Raw genomic sequence first — 18,409 nt, forward strand, 5'->3', positions numbered from 1 at the left:
CTCCACGCCCCCGAGCCCTGACCCCTTCCCCCCGGCCCCCTGTCCGCTCGATCAGCTTCCGAAATCCCACCCCCGCAACCTCAGCTCCGCGGATTCGCCGCGCGCCGAGCGAGCCGATACTCGCGGTGACTTGCAAACGAGGGAGTGACGTGCTTTGCGATATATCGATTGATCTGTCATTTAAACCTATGAAAAAGGATCGATAAAGAGAGTGTTCGAAACGAACACATTAATTATCGATTCTTTAACACAGCTCCAAATGGGGAAATATAGATAATCGATCGTTCACGCTTCGCCACTCCATAGTTAAAATGCAGAGGCGTGGCGTGCTTTGCGATACATCGATTGATCTGTCATTTAAACTTATGGGGAAGGATCGATAAACAGGATGCGCTTGAGGAACACCTTAATGATCGATTCTTTACCACAGCTTCAAATGGGGAAATATCGATAATAGATCATTCACGCTTCGCCGCTGAACGAAGCTGGGTGCGGTGACGAGCGTCAAGGAAGACTACATGCAGAAGCGTTTCTTCGAGGAAACAAGTTTTCGTGAATTTCAGAAGGTCGTGATTTTGCTGTGACTTTTCAGGGTTCTAGAACGTAAAATTTCCCGACCTTTCATAATGTTTCGATGGTTTTCACTTTGCATGATTTCTAGAAAAATTGTGCTTTTCACACAGGAAGAACGTGTTAGGGGTGATCCACTAAAATTGTTGTAGTACCCAAATTCGTTGGATGATATGGATATTTCTCATTGATTTTGGTGGTAGGTATATATCGCAACATTTTGGTTGGATACCTAATTTATTAGGGCACTACCACAATTAATTCAAAAGTTCCAAGTTGAGGCTTAACCCCTACCTCCGTTCTTCCTCGTATAGAGCAGTTTAGCATAAAGTACTTTTACACTGAAAATAATTAATTGTTTCGACGTGAAAAAGAAATGTCAAGATTCCGTAGTGGATTACCAAGAACTTGTCACCCTGTTTCCTGTTTTCCAGCGGAAAATTTGGATCGAGTCAAACAGGGAGAAATCAAGTTTTGGAGGAAAACACGGCTGCCATGTTACGAAAGTAACCCTAGGCAACTCCGGAAATAAAGTTTGGAAAAAAAGACTAAGCATCATCCGAGCGGAAAATATCGTTGAGCAAATAATCTTCTGGTTTCACAAAATTGTTAAAAATGCATTGATTCCCATCCGGACCTGGGGTTTGGTAATCAGCGCGCCTTCAATTTTTCGTGCATACAATTTGGGCGAATGAGAGGGGCACGATTAACTTGCGAATGAAATTTTCTAAGACAACTTGGGGGAAATATTCAGAAGTTTCGTAGAAAAATCGCATTTTATCTAAGGAAGTTTTTCAACATCTGAAGATTTGTACGGTTTTCTTCCTTATCACAGTTAAATACTTTATGTTAATGTCCAAGAGAGCATAGAAAAAACTTAGCGATAATTGAAAAATGCAAAGAATTCGACATTGCCCATTGGGACCTGGGATTCGGTAAGCAACGCGCCTTCAATTTTTTGTGTATACGATTTGGGCGGCTCCAGAACACGAATAGTTGCCTATGCTGGTGTTTTCATTCTGACAGCTGAAGTTCGCTCAAGTAGTAGTTTGTGTGCGTTCCAGAATTGAGCTCAGGAGGCTGCATTCTCATTAACTTACAATGTTACATCAAACTTGGTGATTCAGGAAAATAATTTTCTTCTGTTTTATGAGAGCGCAGGATGTTAACACGTCGAAAGCACGCGTGTTAGTCAGCGTCCAATCGGTCGTTGCTGGCGATTGTCCACGCCGCGGCGCGGCCCAAGACAAGGTCCCCGCGCCCGAAGGCCAAGACGAATATTTTCCCATCTGCCGGCCCCAGGCCCCCAGGCCCGGGGCCCCAGCCCCCCCCCCCCCCGCCCAGGCCCCGAGTGTTACATGCTTTAACTAGAGTGGAAGGGCATGGCGGCACGGACTTGACGTCCGCTCCTTTTGTTTACTTCACTCATGCCGTCGCCCCTCTAACGCGGGGGCATATCTTCATTTCCGTATGAGCCCCGAAAATCATTGAGTTGAACAGAGAACACGGCTCAAGTAGAAACTCAGATATGCCCTTACGTTAGACGAGCGAAGATGCGTGGGACCGGTGGCGATTATTGTAAGATGGCAACAATGTTTCCCCTCCCCCCATATAAATCCATTATAAGTATCGATTTTAGCTGGGGCACTCTGTCTTCGATATATCGTTGTTTACCGGGCGCATGAGCGTCTCAGCGAAATTCCCCCTCGCAGATTGTAATTTATTGGAATCCTGTTCAACATTTCTAAATACGTTACGAAAATCACTGATTGTTACTCTGATTGCCTTTCAAAATGGCAACAATGTTTTTCCTAATATAAATCAATTATAAAAATCGATTTTACGAGTAGGTAGGGTATAGTCATCTTCGAATTATCGTCACCAGACGAGAGAACATCTCAGCAAAGTCCCACTCGCAAATTGTATTTTCACCAGAAAACTATCGATCATTTCTGATAACAACTTTCACCGATTTCTCTGCTGATTGCTTGCAAGATTGTACCAAAAGATTGCATCAAAATTTCTATATGAAATCGAATTTTATGGGTCAATTATTTTGCAACCTTAGGATGGAGTTATGTTTCTTTGCCTGGGGTACGATTGTCATGTGACCCTCTACGGGAAAAGGGATTTCAGTCTACGAGAATTCTAAATTCATTTGTGCATATCAGAAAGTAGATGAAGGAGCTACGAACATTTTTGGCCAAAAATCTCCTAAAAACATCAAAATAAAATCAAATTCGACGGTGCGAGAGACTTCTCCAGGAAATTTTACGGGAAAAATTCCCGACAAAGTATCTACTTTGAAACCTTATCTATTGGTTTAGGCTTCATTTGAAAGCCTTTCCGTTGACTGTGGGACTTGACTTTAGACCGGCCAGAGATCGTTCCTCTGGAACAAATTTCTGGTGCTGTTGTACGAAAGGAAAACGCTGTAAAAACATTTGACTGAAGCCAAATTTCCATACGGATAAAACATCGGTTTACAAGAAGATATGATCTTCTTTCCTAAATAGTTTCAAAAACGCAAGATTGAATTGCGAATTAAATTCTCTGAAATAACTGAGGGAAAATATTCACAAGTTTCACAGAAAAGTCGAATTGTATGGAAAGAAATGGGGCAACATCTGAAAATGTATACGGTATTCTTCCCTATCAGAGTAAAATACTATAAGAATGTCCAAGAAAGTATAAAAGAGGCTTAGTACTAGTGAAAAGTGCAGTGAATTCGAAATATCCCATTCGGACTTGGGATTTGGTAGGCAACGCGCCTTCAATTTTTTGTGTATACAATTTGTGCGGCTCTAGAACACGAATAGTTGCCTATGCTGAGATTCTCATTCTGACAGCTGAAGTAATGCTGTTTTCATTCCTCTTTTTACTTAAGTAGTAGGTTGCATCCGTTTCAAAATCGAGTTCAGGAGGCTGAATTGTCATTAACTTAAAATTTTACATGAAACTCGGTTTCCTTTAAAAGATTATTTCCTTCTGTATTATTAGAGCATAATATGTAAACAGCCTTCATCTTACTACTTAGTGACGCACAAATTCGTAGCGATTATTGCATGTAACAAATAATGAGCAAATTTTGATGGAAATTATTCTTTACGAAGGGGCTACACCCATAGCCGTTACGCAGCCCAGCCCCCAAAGAACGCTTGGCCTCCTTCGTATTGAAAAAAATCAAGGTCGTATTTAAAAAAATTAAAGAAAATGGGCTCCTCTGAAGGCTCAATTGAGTAGGTCTACAAGAAGAAATATGAAAAATAATCTAAATTTGAGGAGTTAGAGAGCTTGCACATGAAACTGAGGTTGCGAATGATGTCACTGTATTTCTAAAAGAGTAAAACTGCACGTTTTTTCTTTCTTTCTTCTCTACGAATAGGAAAATTATTATTTCGATAATTCTTCGTTCAAAGTGCTAAGCAGGATTATCACAACGCATTAGGCAAGCATCATGAAATTAAATTCACTATGTTTAGAGATTGACTCATCAAAACATTAAAGATTTATTGCATTAATGAATCCCCGCAATTTCTTTTGGATTCATAATATCGATATAGATTTACAGGGATATTCATATAGATTGCAATTAAAATGTTATTAAATTTGCACATGAACAGGGAATATATTCACTTTTTACTAACCTTGTTCTTATAATGAATTCTACGCCTTGCATGCATATTTTCAGAAAATGAAAAAAATTAGGTTGAGCGGAAGAACTTGAAACTTACCTGTAAAGAAACAAAAAAGATAAAATAAGAAAAAATAAAATTATGAGTAACACATAATAGGATGGCATTATTTCTCGGTGCCGCGCCGCTATCAACGCAATCAAACGCTATTTGTTGGTATATCTCAATCTTAACTAGAAAATCTTCTTAGCACCACTAAGATGACTTTACCGGGTGAATTTTTTACTAGTAACCATGAAACTCTACCGCAGAGGTCATTACTTAACCAAAAAAAGAATGTTTTTATTTTGCTGACTAGAAAATTTTCAACCGCCATTTCATTTTTCATTTTTTTTATTGAAGGACTTTTGAAATCGGCACCAGAGAGAACGAAAAAAATTGCTGCTGAAACGTAATTCTTATACCTAGAAATTTTAAAACGAATTTTTGATCCATATTCAGAATTAAACGCTATTTATGGTGATATTTTGGAATCATCTGGAGGAATTTCTAATGGTTTCTTAGAAAAAATATGTTCATTTTTGTGGGCATACAACTTGAGCTATGCCTAGACGTTGAAACATTTTTGAACATTGAACTTTGTTGAACATTTCACACGCAGTATTCAACAAAGTAGTTATTTGAGTTGTTGTTTAGCGAAAAGAAGAGAAAATATGGGGGAGGGGGCAGAAAGAACGGTTAGAGTGCGCAAAATTCAATCGTAACAATGCTAGTTTAGATATTTGTAACAACTATACATTTAACTTCACCTACTTCAACTACTTTTTTTGACAGAATCCTCAAATGGATTAAAACCTCCTAATAACTTAAAAAAAAACCTACTCTCTTAACTTTGCCTCTGTTCATACAGAGTTCTTAATTGAAGAGAAAAGCTGGAGGGGAAATTCAAGTCACTTATTTCCAGTACTGAAAAATCTCTTCATCGCTGCAAAAAAGGCTCCGTACACAACTCGATTATGAGACACGCAAAATCTTACTATTACGTTCATGATGCAATTATTTTCTCTTAAAATCACGGAGGAACAGTGACTTTCTTGTAAAAGCCTCCATAAAATTCAGTCTGTAATTGTCTTATAAAGCTCAAGATTTTATAAAATTTCCTTTTGTAATCTTTTTTTCTTTTTGACCTTTTAATTGCACATGACGCATGACAGAAACTACTAAAATGGGATTAAGGCCGCAAAAAATAATATGAAGACATAAAATAAAAAACCCGGGACTTTTCGCGGTGATTGCACCCGCAATTTCACCCCGCAAAATTGCAGAAAGAAAGGTAAATTACTGCAACCTTAGTGCTTTTACATAATGACATGTTTTCCGATAAGATCGATAGAGCAGGCACTTTATTGTAGTAACAAACCTTCTCTTAAACGTCTGCAGCCGGATTAATAAATTCCTTATGATTAACATAATCAAATGCAAGAGGGGGCTTGAATTTCTGGAGTTATGAGTGGGGAGAAAAATATATTTAGAACCGCCACCTGTCCTCAATTTGTGCGTGCGGGTTGTGTTGGCGAATTCGCACATTATTCAAATCGCGATAGCTTTGCGGTAATCAGATTTATGATTCTGGTGATGAGGTGAAGCGTGGAGGGGATCCATTTGCACGTCGGCGGAGACGGGAAGGAGGTTCGCTCATTGGTTTTAATTGGGAGTTAAAATGGTCGTCAGGGAAACAGAAAAAAGGAGGGAATCAATGCGAAACACATGCGATGAACGAACCGTTTTCGCGGTGGCAATAAAAGAGGGGAGTTGAGACGAATACATGAGAGATACATTGGAGAGTCTTCACATTAGCACCATTTTTAAACATTCGCAGGATAGGCTACGTTTATGAACATAATCTAATTGAATGACTTGTTTCGAAATCTATTGCGACATTTCGGTTCTCTTGCGTATACATTTCATCATTGCATCACTCTTCTAGGATTCGTATTTACATGTGTTTTGAGATAGATTAAACTGAAAAAAACACTACTAGGAAACCATCATTTTTTAAAAATTTAAACCGGAAAAGATCTTAGAGGAGAAAATTTTTTCTTTTCTTTTCTTTGAGAAGTGTAAAACTTTTCATGTACTAAGTTTAAAAAACACACACAATCTCAGATGCAAAAAAAATCAATGCTAATCATTCAATTCGTCGTTATTAACCGGGAAAGAACGTACTGCAATTTAGCATTGCAAAATTTTCCCGCGCAAATCGCACTTTAACCAGGAGAATTTTGGGAGTTTCCGATTGAAAATTTCATTTATACTTTTGTGCTATCTCATGCAAAATCAGACACATTTTCAACAAACATTGCGCAGATACATTCTTGTAAAATATTGAATCGTTTGGGACAATTTTGTAACCTTGGAATAGAGTTACGTTTCTTCGTCAGGGAAACAACGAATTGAAAAAACTCATTTTGAAAACCTTTACACTCTTCTACGCGTCATTTTGAGATCATAGATAAAATAACGTGTCGAGAATTAAATTTAAATTTCTTACGAACTACTGTGACTAAAACTTCGTTTTCCTAAGTCACTATATTATTTAGAAGAATATGGTAGACGCTACTTTGCACCCTCCTGTTCAACATTCGTTCATGCTATCATATAAATTCAGCCCACTAAATATTCTTTAGCCGATGTTTCTGATGCAAGTCAGAATTAAAAATAAGCAAAGTTTTCGCACATAATGAAAAAAAATTACATAAAGAGAGCAGCGCTTGCCACAACTTGAGATTAGACTGGCGTCAACAAATCTTCAATTATACAAGGCTGCCAGATTTAGGAGCGATTCGACGCTTTCTGTCGCAATTTATAACTTTGGATCAATTTCTTTCATGCATTTAATTTTTGAATGAATCATCAGACAAGGTAAAAAGTATGAAGCACTGCAAGCATGGGTCCCTATTGAAATTTCAAAAAATGACCCGAAAAATTTAAAATAAAGAATGAAGTGAATGGTTTCGATACATACCCGTTCAGCTCATTATATGGATTAGAACTGTAAAAGTTAGGTACTGCTGTTAAAAAAATCCGCATGTCTATTAGATTACAAAATTTTCCTATTCAGTCCCGCGGAAGCGAAAAAACTGGAGTTTTTAGAGGATTCAACACGAGAGCTATCCTTAAATTTCAATAATTGTTTTGAGAGTCACACGCACAAAAAATGTCCGGCATTGGTGCAAAGTGAAACTTACACTTAGAATTTTTTCATTCACATTTAGGGAACATTATTCTCTGCGGAACATTCTGAATTTCAAAATCTGACGTTTTTTGCACTAATTGTGGCTTACCAGAGTAATCTCATCGATCGGTAATTAGTAAAATACTCGACGACAGCATCATATGGACTGATGAAGTCAGTGGGAATCATTTGAACAAACCTGCGATGGATGACGTCATCCTCCATGTTTCTTCAAAATATCACGTGTCCATTAAAATTGCAAATAAAATAATCTGACTCTATCTTATCAGTTATTCCAAATTAATCAGGACCACGCATTAAGGCATCGAATCGGTGACCCGCGTAAGGTTTTAGCGACAAAATCTCGCGACTAAAGATCCCGCACAACGAAATCCCGGGGGCAAAATCCCGCGGCGACAAAGTCCCGTGGGGAAAAAATCCCGCAAAACAAAATTCTGCGTAGGTGTTAGAATTAAAGGATCTAACGCATAAAAAGAAAATCTTGTAAACTGAATGGTGATTTCTGAGTAAAAAATGTAGGAGCTGAAGATTATATCATACGAAACGAGAGAATTGGGAGGAATCGACAACAAGGGAAGCTGCATCGAAAGAGAACTTGCTAAAAATTATAAATAAACGGCAAGTTTACCGGCCAATTTAATTGCTCGAGGAAAAAAGTTACTCGGCAAAAAAAGATAAACAATATAAAGCTGGCTAATTAGAACGAAAAGAGGCAGACAGGTACACTGGCCGTGCTAAGTCAAAAGGCCGCATGGACATTCGGACGTTGCAAAATTTACATTAATGAAACGTGAATTTTCTGGAAAACTTTTTAGTTTCTTGCGCTGAATCTTTCAGAGGACTTTATTTGCTATTTAATTGACTGAATCTACAAACTTAAAGATAAAACATTCATAATTTTTCTCTAGGGTGTATATTTTATGTGGATAAATTTGGATACGTTGAAAGTCTCATTCGGGGTTCTTCCTTAGCGAGGCAGTGCAGACACTCGGAGAGCAATAACTTAGATAACCTTAGGGTAGGGTTGGACGATAAGCTCTCAACGAAAGTGATAAAGAGCCAAAGGTACAGTCAAAGGTTAGCTCACTGAACTACTGTATTGAAGGTGGGTAAAAGTAAGTTTGTTTGATGAGCACGTTCATAACTCTGTTCCAGCTATAAATGATGACAAGACTTCGGAAAATGTCATATAGCTAAATAAACGCTGCATTTAATTTCTTGTCAGTTTTTTTCCCTTCTGTTTTGCAAACCTTTTTTCGGAATTTTAACTAGCTCGCGACTTTTATTTCACTCGAAAGTGACAAAAAACTTCAATACGTGGAAACTTCTTTTCCGATAACGCTTCCATGAGAAAATTGGTGAGAATTTCGATTATAGGGTTTTCCAAAATTCAGGGAGGAATAAATTGTTAGATTCAGTTCGAGCACTGATCACTTGAAATGAAAACTGTTTAATGGATATTTCAACCGTGAGATTTGAAAAGAAAAAATAATAATTAAGAAGGTGAGATAATTAAAAATCTATCGATGAAATAGGATTTTTGATTTAAGTCATGATGATTACGTCATTTCTGGGCTTTTGATATAACGAGCACTTTTGACATTTCCGACAGCGTGATGTAAAAGAGAGTATCATGTATACTTTTCGCAGCTTTCATTTTTTAATTTTTCAGAAATACTCTCTAGTATAGTCTCTCTATAAGTCATTGCACTTTTTCTCATGAATTATTATAATTAAAAATATCTTCTGCCTTTCCAACGAAACAACAAAATATTCTGACATCAGCGAGGGAAAAAGCTTAAATCAAAAAAAAGAAGAAGAAAAAAAACCAGACACACTTTGGCTAGAATCAAAAATAAACTCGTCACTGTCTTAAAAATAGTGTTAAAAGTTTGAAGAAACCTTCATGGTCTCTCTGAAATGTTTCCTAGATAACTCATCCCAGATACTTGCCTGGCTCAATTTGAAATTTTTAATGCTGTCGAAACTATAAAATGTTCTAGCAATAAGATTGATTTTTCAAACTATTCAAATTAGTGACGAAGAATTAGTTGGAAAACTGAGATCCTCATCTCGTTTACTGAAACTTCCTTCCGGTTCCCATAAATTGGCGCAAGACGTTCTGATTGAAGTATTTCCTAAGTCAATGGTAGTATGCATTTTGGTATCAATAATTTTGTTTCTCCTCAGAAGATTTTTAAAAGTTTATCTTTTAGATTCCCACAGTCCGGTTTTCATAAATGCAAACGTACTTGATGCTCTTGAAACAGATTTAACGGAGGTCCAATCTTCCCTCACAAATTTTTATTCTTTAAAGTGTTGGGCATGGAATTATACAAACCGAAAGAGCGCAATAGAGGAATTAGTCCACTCTCAAAAATCCGAAGAACCTACGCTAATAATAACTGAACGATGCCGCAGGTCAAATGACCCAGTAAAAGATCAAAAAACGATAGTAAAGAGTCATGTGGGTGGCTTTACTACAGTTCTTTCATTGGAACTGTTGACAGGCACGAGCTTGTAGAAAAGCAAAACAAATTTGGTGAAAGAGTGACGTCTGATCTCACCAGTGGCTCAAAATCATGTGAAAGTACATCGTTGTATCGCGAGGCTTTCAAAATATGAAAGTAGACAAAAGAAAATTTGAGAAAGCATGAGTGTTGTTCTGAACGTTTCGTTCAATCAGTGTCATCGATGCAAGTATGATACCACTATTTCGACTTGCGACTATTTTGAATTTATAACTCCCTGACTTTCCCTGACCTTTAAACGAAACCTTCAAAAAAAAAAAAAAAAAAAAAAAAAAAACGCTGACCTGCGTTACATTTTGGACACGATTTCCTTTTTCAGAAGTCAAATTAAGGAAAAAGACATTCAGTTTCTGTTTAAAAGATGACAAGCCTTAAAAATGACCAGAAAGGGTAAACAGTAAACAGTTGAAAGACCAGGGATCTTTGTTGTGATTGGTGGATGTGTCAGACATTCCCTGACTTTTCCCACGACTTTCTCGACTTTCCCGGTTTTCCAGGTCACCGGCAACCGTGCGCGTGTAAGTGTTTCACTGTCTTCCTGAGTTTGTATCATCTTATTCTTTTCGGTTAGGGGGCGCTACACTCTCGCCCCTATTCAAATCTGTAAATTACTGATGAAGTCTGCTCTCGCACATCAAAAAAGAAAAAAAGCACCTCAAACACCAACCCACGCATTTGAAGTGCCTGGAGGACGAGGCGCATAAGTGCAGTTTTTGCTATTTCGAGAAATTCGTGTTTGAAGTTTCGAAAATACATGGATTCTTATGGCGCACACTGGAGCGAGTCAACAAGAAAATTGGACAAAATCTGGACACTCTGAAAGCTTATATTTGTTAAAATATGAAACAAAAAAGTTAAAAAGAGTTTCAGTGGTTTTTTCAAATTTCTTCGCGGAAGCACCTTTTGGGATTGAATTTGTAACGAAATAAACATCAAAATTTGAAATTTTAGCCAACAATTTCATGTCCAACCTCCTCTTACAGCTCGTTTCACTGTGTGGCGGAAAGAAAGTTTTTGGTGTTTAAAAATTGAAATTTCGAAACGAATTGTTCACAGAATATGAATTAAGACTACTTTTACTTGAATCAGGGTCGGACTGGCTCACATCTCAGGGCGTAGACCCTTAGCCGGCTAAAGGGGCGTGAAGTGGTATTTTGCCCCCCGACGTGAGAGGCGGTCCAGAAATTTCTGGCAAATCAGCACAATTTTACGCTATTTTCAGGTTCGAAGTTTATTAAGTAATCGCACAGAGCAAAAATTGGAAAATCGAACACTTTTAAGTACCTAGGAGACTTGCGAAATAAAAAAAATGTATAAATAAAATCAAAGCTAGGTACTAGACGCATACATGCATCATCATTTCCGGAAGAATCGAGCCAGAGCTTGCTACCTATATCACTGCTTTTGAAAACAAATAGTACGAGCCTTACATGTAGGTCTGTAAATATTTGTGCATTAAAAAAAAAGAATCAAATTTCAAATTGAAAAAAAAGAATAAATTGAGGAACAACAGAGTCGAGACGTAATCAGGCATTTTAAATTTTTCTCTCGAATCTGAGCGACATCTCAAGAAAGGAGCATTGCGAGTTCGCATACCGACGGTGAAACTACCAAACCACGTATCTCGGTTTGCGACGTCGCAGACTTCCTGTCATACTTTATTTTTTAAATGAAAAACTACTTAACATCCAGTCTTGAAAATTTCTGTGATTTTTCCTCTTTGTGCGGAGAAAATTCCGTGAAAATTTCAAGGAATGATATTGATTTGGTCTACTTCAAAAAAATAAAATGTGAGCGTAGATTTTTAAACACCGCAAACGAGATACGTGGTTTGGTAGTTTCACCGTCGATACCGTATCGCGCCTTCAATTTTGCAGATACAACACGGACATCCATCATGTGCGAATAGTTGTGTCTCTGCGCCGTCATCAACGCGCCTCCTTTTACTTCGCTCAGTTTCCATACTATGTTTGTTTCAGTTTGTCTTATTTGTATTTTTAGCGCTGCTTAAAAGACTGTATGAGCAACACGGCCGTAAATAGGATAGCCGTAATAATCGAGTCTCGTTTCTTAACTTTTCTTACGACACCTCATTGGCAGCACAAAGTGAAGTTGTGGAACATCGCGAATTCACAGCTCGCGGCATCGCGCCTTCAATTTTGAAGATGCAACACAGGCATCCATCAAGCACGAATAGTTGTATCTCTGCGCCGTCTTTCCACGTGCTCCATTTCCATACTGTGTTAGTTTCGTTTGTCTAATTTGTAATGGTGCTTCAAGTGCTACGTGAGCAACACAGCCGAAAATAGGATGTGCCCTATTCAATTATCATTTGAAAAGAAAAAAAAATGTTAGAGGTCTCTCAAGCGATCTAAAGGGCTCACGTCTAAAAATTGACTATACTACCTCTTCTGCGAGAGTGACACATGCCAGATGAGGAAGAAGGGTGATAAAGCGTCTCTATGTTACCAAAAAGGTGAAAATTTCGAAGGAAAGAAGTTTTTACCGATCTCAGAAATTTTATGTATAGGTATCTTATTGACACTTGACAAAAGTTTGAGAGCTAGTTTGATTTCTTCACTTAATGATGCTCATCATTCCTTTTTCGAAAACTATAATCTAGAAAGATTTTCAATGCCTCAAAGCTAATTTTACGACGGAAAGTGACCAATTTTTCGCGTAATAGCGAAAGTTAAAAGCATTAAGCGTAATGGCGGAAGTTTGCACACTTTATTTAATGGAATGTCTGCTAGTGAGTGAGATAATTCATTTCAGCTTGATCAAACCAGTATGTCCCAATTTTTCACGTTACCCTCTTCAAAATATCGAGATACGGATAGAAAAAAAAGGAAAAAAAAAAAAAAAAAAAAAAAAATCATAACATCAATTTTCCAGAATTTTTATTGGCCCAGGCGCCTTTGGGGACTTATTTCCGATTTATAGATCCAGGACCTTCATTTATCCCTATCATGTGTGCGAGGACCTTTCTTTACACTTACTTTCTCTTCTCCCGTTCATTTATGAATTTTCCGCATTTCTTCTCGGTCATAATTTTTTCTTTCATCTTATTTTGCTATATGTGGCAGAGGGGCGCGTCTTCGAAGCGTCAAGGGGGCGTTTCTGCCAATGGCAGATTGGCCTTATGGCCAGTCCGACTCTGCTTGAAATCATTGATATCTCAATTTTTTCAAAAACGGCACTTAGGCGCCTTGTCCTCTAGGCCCCTCATTTGAGAGAGAAAATCATTTGGAAACATACCTTTGACTGAGCGGCGTAGTCGATAGCGAGCATGCAGTCGCTGAATCCGTTTTCGGTTTTGATTGCGGCCGGCATGGGGCTACCTCCACAAAACTGACCAACTGAGTCTCGATACCAAGAATACATTGCCCAACCTTTGCACACGTCTAACGAGACACGCACATGTCCCGCTTAGCCGGAAAAGCACACATCTCAAAAAGATCCCCAACTCCCGATTCCATCGTTCACTACCGACAAACACACTTTCATGAAAAAAAACCACGTTTTTGAAGTTTATCCGCACGTTAAATTATTGAAATTGCCCGTACGGTATACTTCGATATCTTCGACAATTCCAATTTTCAGGAACAGAATTTTAATTAAAATATGCGTAAAAAATCACTACCTTAAAAAAGCCACTTCAGAAAAGATTTTCTTCTTTGATGAAGATTAAAAGAACAATTAATTTTAGAAATTTTCCTTCAGCGGTGGGTATAGTCTATGGATCTCAATAAAATTAGTAATATAAATTTTTTAGCGCTGTGAAACTGGAAAAGAGAATTTAAAGATAGGCAAAAAAGCTGAATTAAACTTTATACGAACGAATATTGCACGTGTTAGCACCATTTACATCGATAAAACAGCCCAAAAAATCACGGTTTTTCAAACAGTGGTTAGTCACGATAATTGTCGTTTTTGCAGCCACTGAGGAGTTATAATGGCGCGATGCAATTGCGTCGTTTCAGAAAAATCACACTTGGGGGTTGCGCGAGTTGTAAAAAGTATACGAGGGTAGATCTGCGGACGAAATAAATGCGAGAACTGACCCGAGTAATAGGTTGTCACTTGAAACGTTTTTCATACTTCGCAAAATTTTCGCACGGAAAACACAGCTCAATTCCGGAAGTCATTGCGTTCATCTCCAGCCTCTTGACGATTTTGCCGCACAATTTTTTATCACAGCAATTTTTCGAAAAGGTAATCCATCGATGTAACCCACACTGCACTATTTCCAGCACAAAATAAAAAAGGGAAAAACTCCGGAACGAAATGTCTACCTACGATATTTTTTGCACGATTTGGTTAAATTTTTACATTCGAAATCACGACGGTTCGCGCGAAAACTCGAACACGAGAACTCGCGCCTAAACTTTCCGGAAAACTGACCCGAAGACCGTGCCTCGAGTATGCCTTTTTTTCTTCGAAAAGAGTTTTTTTTTCCAAAGTTTGTTTTTTTTTTTTTTTCAAAATCGCACGTGCGACAGAGGGTCGACGGGTTAACCCGGAGGACGGCCAAAAAAAGGGGCGTTCAAGACGTCGCCGCGGGGCGGTTTTTTCCGCCGTTTTTTCGGGTGGCGGCGGCGGTGGCGACGCGCGGGTGCGTTTTTGCGGCGGCGATGTTTTGTTTACCGTGGGCGACTTGTCCGGTGGCGGAAAACATTTAGCGCTCCCTATTCAAAAACGCGCTCCTTGGCCGCTCGGCTCCCGCCTTCGGGTGACTTCGGCCCGACTCGGCCAGCGCCTCCTTCGGGAGCCGCGTCTCGGAGCGACACCCGCGCCTCCCCCCCTCCCCCCCCGCCGGTGGCCGCGGAGGCTGGAGCCGCCGTGGAACCACCCTCACTCCTGGAGCGACCGCGGTCTCGGAGCTCTCGCGGGTCCTCCGGTCCCGCAGCCCATCGCATCGACGCGAAGCTGTTTCCTCACATCGCGAATAGTCTTCCGAGGTGAAAAATGTCTTGATTTGCGAGATTTCCTGATTTTCCTGCCTTTATAGATAGGGTTTCTCAACTGGACTACATTTTAAGATTCGGGACTACAATTTCTAGCTCAGGGGTAAAAACACTCATGTGCTTAGGTGGACTAATGGCGCATTTCGACGGTGAAACTACCACACTGAGACAAAAAGAATCTTAAATTTTCCGCCAAGAAGTATTTTCTCTGGAATCAAGAATTTTTCTGCTTAATATAGACTACTTTTTTGCTTAACTCAAGCATTATTTTTCTTGAATCAAGAAAAATTCAGTTTAAATCAAGATAAAAAAAAATTCTTGGCGGCAAATTCAAGAATCCTAATGCTTGAGCCAAGCACATTTTTTTCAGTGCAGACCACGTATCTCGGTTTGCGATGTCGTGGACTTCTTGTCATACTTCATTTTTACAACTTCCGTGTTTTTTCCTCTCTATGCGAAGAGAACTCTAAAAATTTCAAGAAATTATATTGATTTATTCTCCTTAAAAAAAAAAAAAATAAATAAAAATAAAAAATAAAAAATGGTTACGTAGATTTTTAAACGCCGAAAACGAGATACGTGGTTTGGGAGTTTCATAGTCGATAAGATGTTCATAAACAGAGCCATAAATTGCAGTTTCTGAGTGCAAACTGTAGTCCAACTTAAAATGCCTTGTCTTTCCAGTTTTACTTAAAGGCATGAGTTCACCAAGGGATTTTTTTTTCGCGAAAAATTTTAGGTTCAAAACCCTGAAAATTGGCACGCATGTATAGTCAGAAGAAAAACAATTCTGGGTCTCGCAGCAAACTTCTGACTTTTCCGATTTTTCAGGGATTTCGAACCTTAGATCCCCTGAATTTTCAATTTTATATTCAGATTTGATTTCTGATCGGGTTTTTATCACGTAAACTTTTAATTTCAAAGTCACTTATAATTGGAAAAAGGCATTGTTTTCACCAAGCAGTAAGAATAAAAATCGAGCATTGGGTACTGTTTTTTTAGTAGAAAGCGAGAGGTCGATGACAAGTTAAAGTCCGGATAAAATCGGCACTCGCCTCGAAACCGGCAATCTTATTCTTCAAGGCCAACGTTCACTGAAAAAAAAACATCAATCAGCGAATCCCTAGCGAAGTCCTGTACTAAAAAAATTAAATTAAAAATGGTTTTGCTACCTAACGACTATTTGATTTTTTAAGTTAATATTTGATTGTTTAAATCTCAGGAACTCCAGGTTAACCGGATCAATCATGTCAAAGTGAACATTACAAAAGATCCGTTCATTTTTAGCTACAAATAGTTCAATTTTGCTGAATTGTTACACGCTACAAAAGTGCATCAACTCACCGCAACTCTTTCGGAATGGAATCCCTTCAAAAGACACAAAAACGAGAGTTTCACTTTCGCATGTGGATTGTGGCTGTCAACAGCTAACTTGATGCATGAGTTAGGGGAGGATTTTTGGCAAGGTTGCAAGATTGTTCTTCGTCACATTTTTCGATTGTGCAAAATTTTCAAAGGCCGAAAATAGAATTAAGAAACTTCATGAAGATCGTAATGAAAGAGACTAGCTAAAAACCGAGGTAAAATTTTAGAAAAACTGAATTTCAGGACGTTCCAGCCATTGAGTACACATTTTCAGACGAAGAAAGAATCATTAGGTAAATTTTATATTATTTTTTTTTCCACTTGTATATGATGCTGCGACGGTAAATGTCCATGCTTGCATGACAGAAAGATTGCGCGAGTGTATGCCTACCCTCAAAATTTAGCCTTTTTTTACCCATTTTTTCGTTATTCCGTTCCAAAATCCTAAATTTCAGTACGATCTGACAACCATGACTTGTCGAGATGACGTTTTCGGCGGTTCAGGGATTGACGGCCGGAGAAATGATAGAAAAGTAAGACAAACAACGGGAGATCCAAGGGAAACGAGGATATAATGCGACAATTAGCGGGGTAAAATGATTAGTGCGGTTACCTACCCCAAGACCGCGGTTCAACCCCTCGACGGCCCATTAAAACAATATTAGCAGTCGTTGTTTTTTTCTCGCTCGGGTGTTATAACCCACCCCGGAGCACCGAGCCTTTCCTACCTAGCGGTCTTGCCCCTTGACGAGGACTGATTTCGTTATGATTTGTTGCAACAGTTGTCTACGGTTTATTGGTTATTGCCGGAAACATTTTAAAAGCAATACATACAACTCGATGAAATCATGTTTCTATGCGCTTTGTTGTCGCTATTTATAATGACCTATTCTCATATTGAAAGTACACAGAGTCAAATGAGACTCCAACATATAGGAAATGAGCGGTTAAACAAGGTCTAAACTAGGAGAAAGTGTTACATGTTTCGCTGGAAAAAGGCTCTTGGATCTAAAGCCCGGACTCTTATAAAAATTGACAAGAAGAAACATACCCTTGATTCGATCAGATTTTTGCCTGTATCGAAAGGAAATCGGCATAAAGAAAGAGGCTTGGCTCTTAATTGAAAAAAAAATCTGATTGGATCGAGAGTATTTTTTCTTTTCAAATTTTTTGAAAGTCTGGACTCAGGATCCAAGAGACTTTTTTCCAGTATTCCTTTTTCAAATCTTAAGGAGGAAACGATTCACACAACGAAAAGTTTGGAGATCAATTCCTGAAGGAGACATTAATAAGTATTTTTAACCTTAGATCAAATGCAGGTTAGATCATACAGATGATATCATTCTGTATTTTTGGCATTTAACCACTATTAATAATAAGCACGTATATCTCGGTTTAGGATATGATTAGAATTCTCCCTTGTGTGACTCATTCTCCTCGTACATTTTTGAAGAGAAAACATGCTATACGTAGTGCTTTAACTCATACTTTGTGTAGTGGCTCATTAAGGTAAATTAGAGTCTCTGAAGTCAAATGAACTGAATTGCAGTTTTTTGGCTTGAAGTGGATTCAAAGTTGGCTCGATTTCATCTTCAATATTGTAACGATAGATTATAATTTTTAACAGTGTGTGTTATGCAAATATTGATGGTAAAACTCCCAAATCACGTTTATCGTTTGCGATATTTTGAAATCCCTGCTCATACTTTATTTGTCTTTTAATTAAAGGAGAAAAAGTCGACATCAATCCTTGAGGTTGTCACAGAATTTTCTTCGCACTGAGAAGGAGAACCATGGTAGTTTTTGAGAATTACCCTTGAGTAATTTTCCATTTAAAAAATTTGCAGGAAGTCTGCAACTTCGGAAACCGATAAACGTGGTTAGGAAGTTTCACCGTCGATACACGTGCATTGGGATGTGTTTGGCCAAGGTAATTTGTTTTTATGATCATGAAATTAAAAATACCACTACAGTCCTTGATGGGGAGGCGCAAAAAACCCAGTAGCCGGAAAATTCACAAAAAACCGCCGGCTCCGATGAAAAATGGGAAAAACCGGTGAACCCGTGAACAGTGTTCGAAACTCA

The 18,409-nt window shown here is 38.4% G+C and overlaps 1 protein-coding gene across 1 annotated transcript in view; it reads right to left on the reverse strand.

The window, feature by feature from the left end:
• Window positions 1-13,535, reverse strand: part of LOC109031550 (zinc finger protein rotund) — a 291,268-nt gene extending 277,733 nt beyond the window's left edge. The window contains exon 1 of the mRNA XM_019043126.2: window positions 13,251-13,535. Within this exon, the coding sequence (XP_018898671.2) occupies window positions 13,251-13,376 (126 nt within the window). The 5' untranslated portion in view covers window positions 13,377-13,535. The remainder of the gene's footprint in view (window positions 1-13,250) is intronic.
• Between the last annotated feature and the right edge of the window lie 4,874 nt (window positions 13,536-18,409).

Source organism: Bemisia tabaci, chromosome 4 (genome assembly GCF_918797505.1).
Source record: "Bemisia tabaci chromosome 4, PGI_BMITA_v3".
NCBI classification, from domain to species: Eukaryota; Metazoa; Arthropoda; class Insecta; order Hemiptera; family Aleyrodidae; genus Bemisia; species Bemisia tabaci.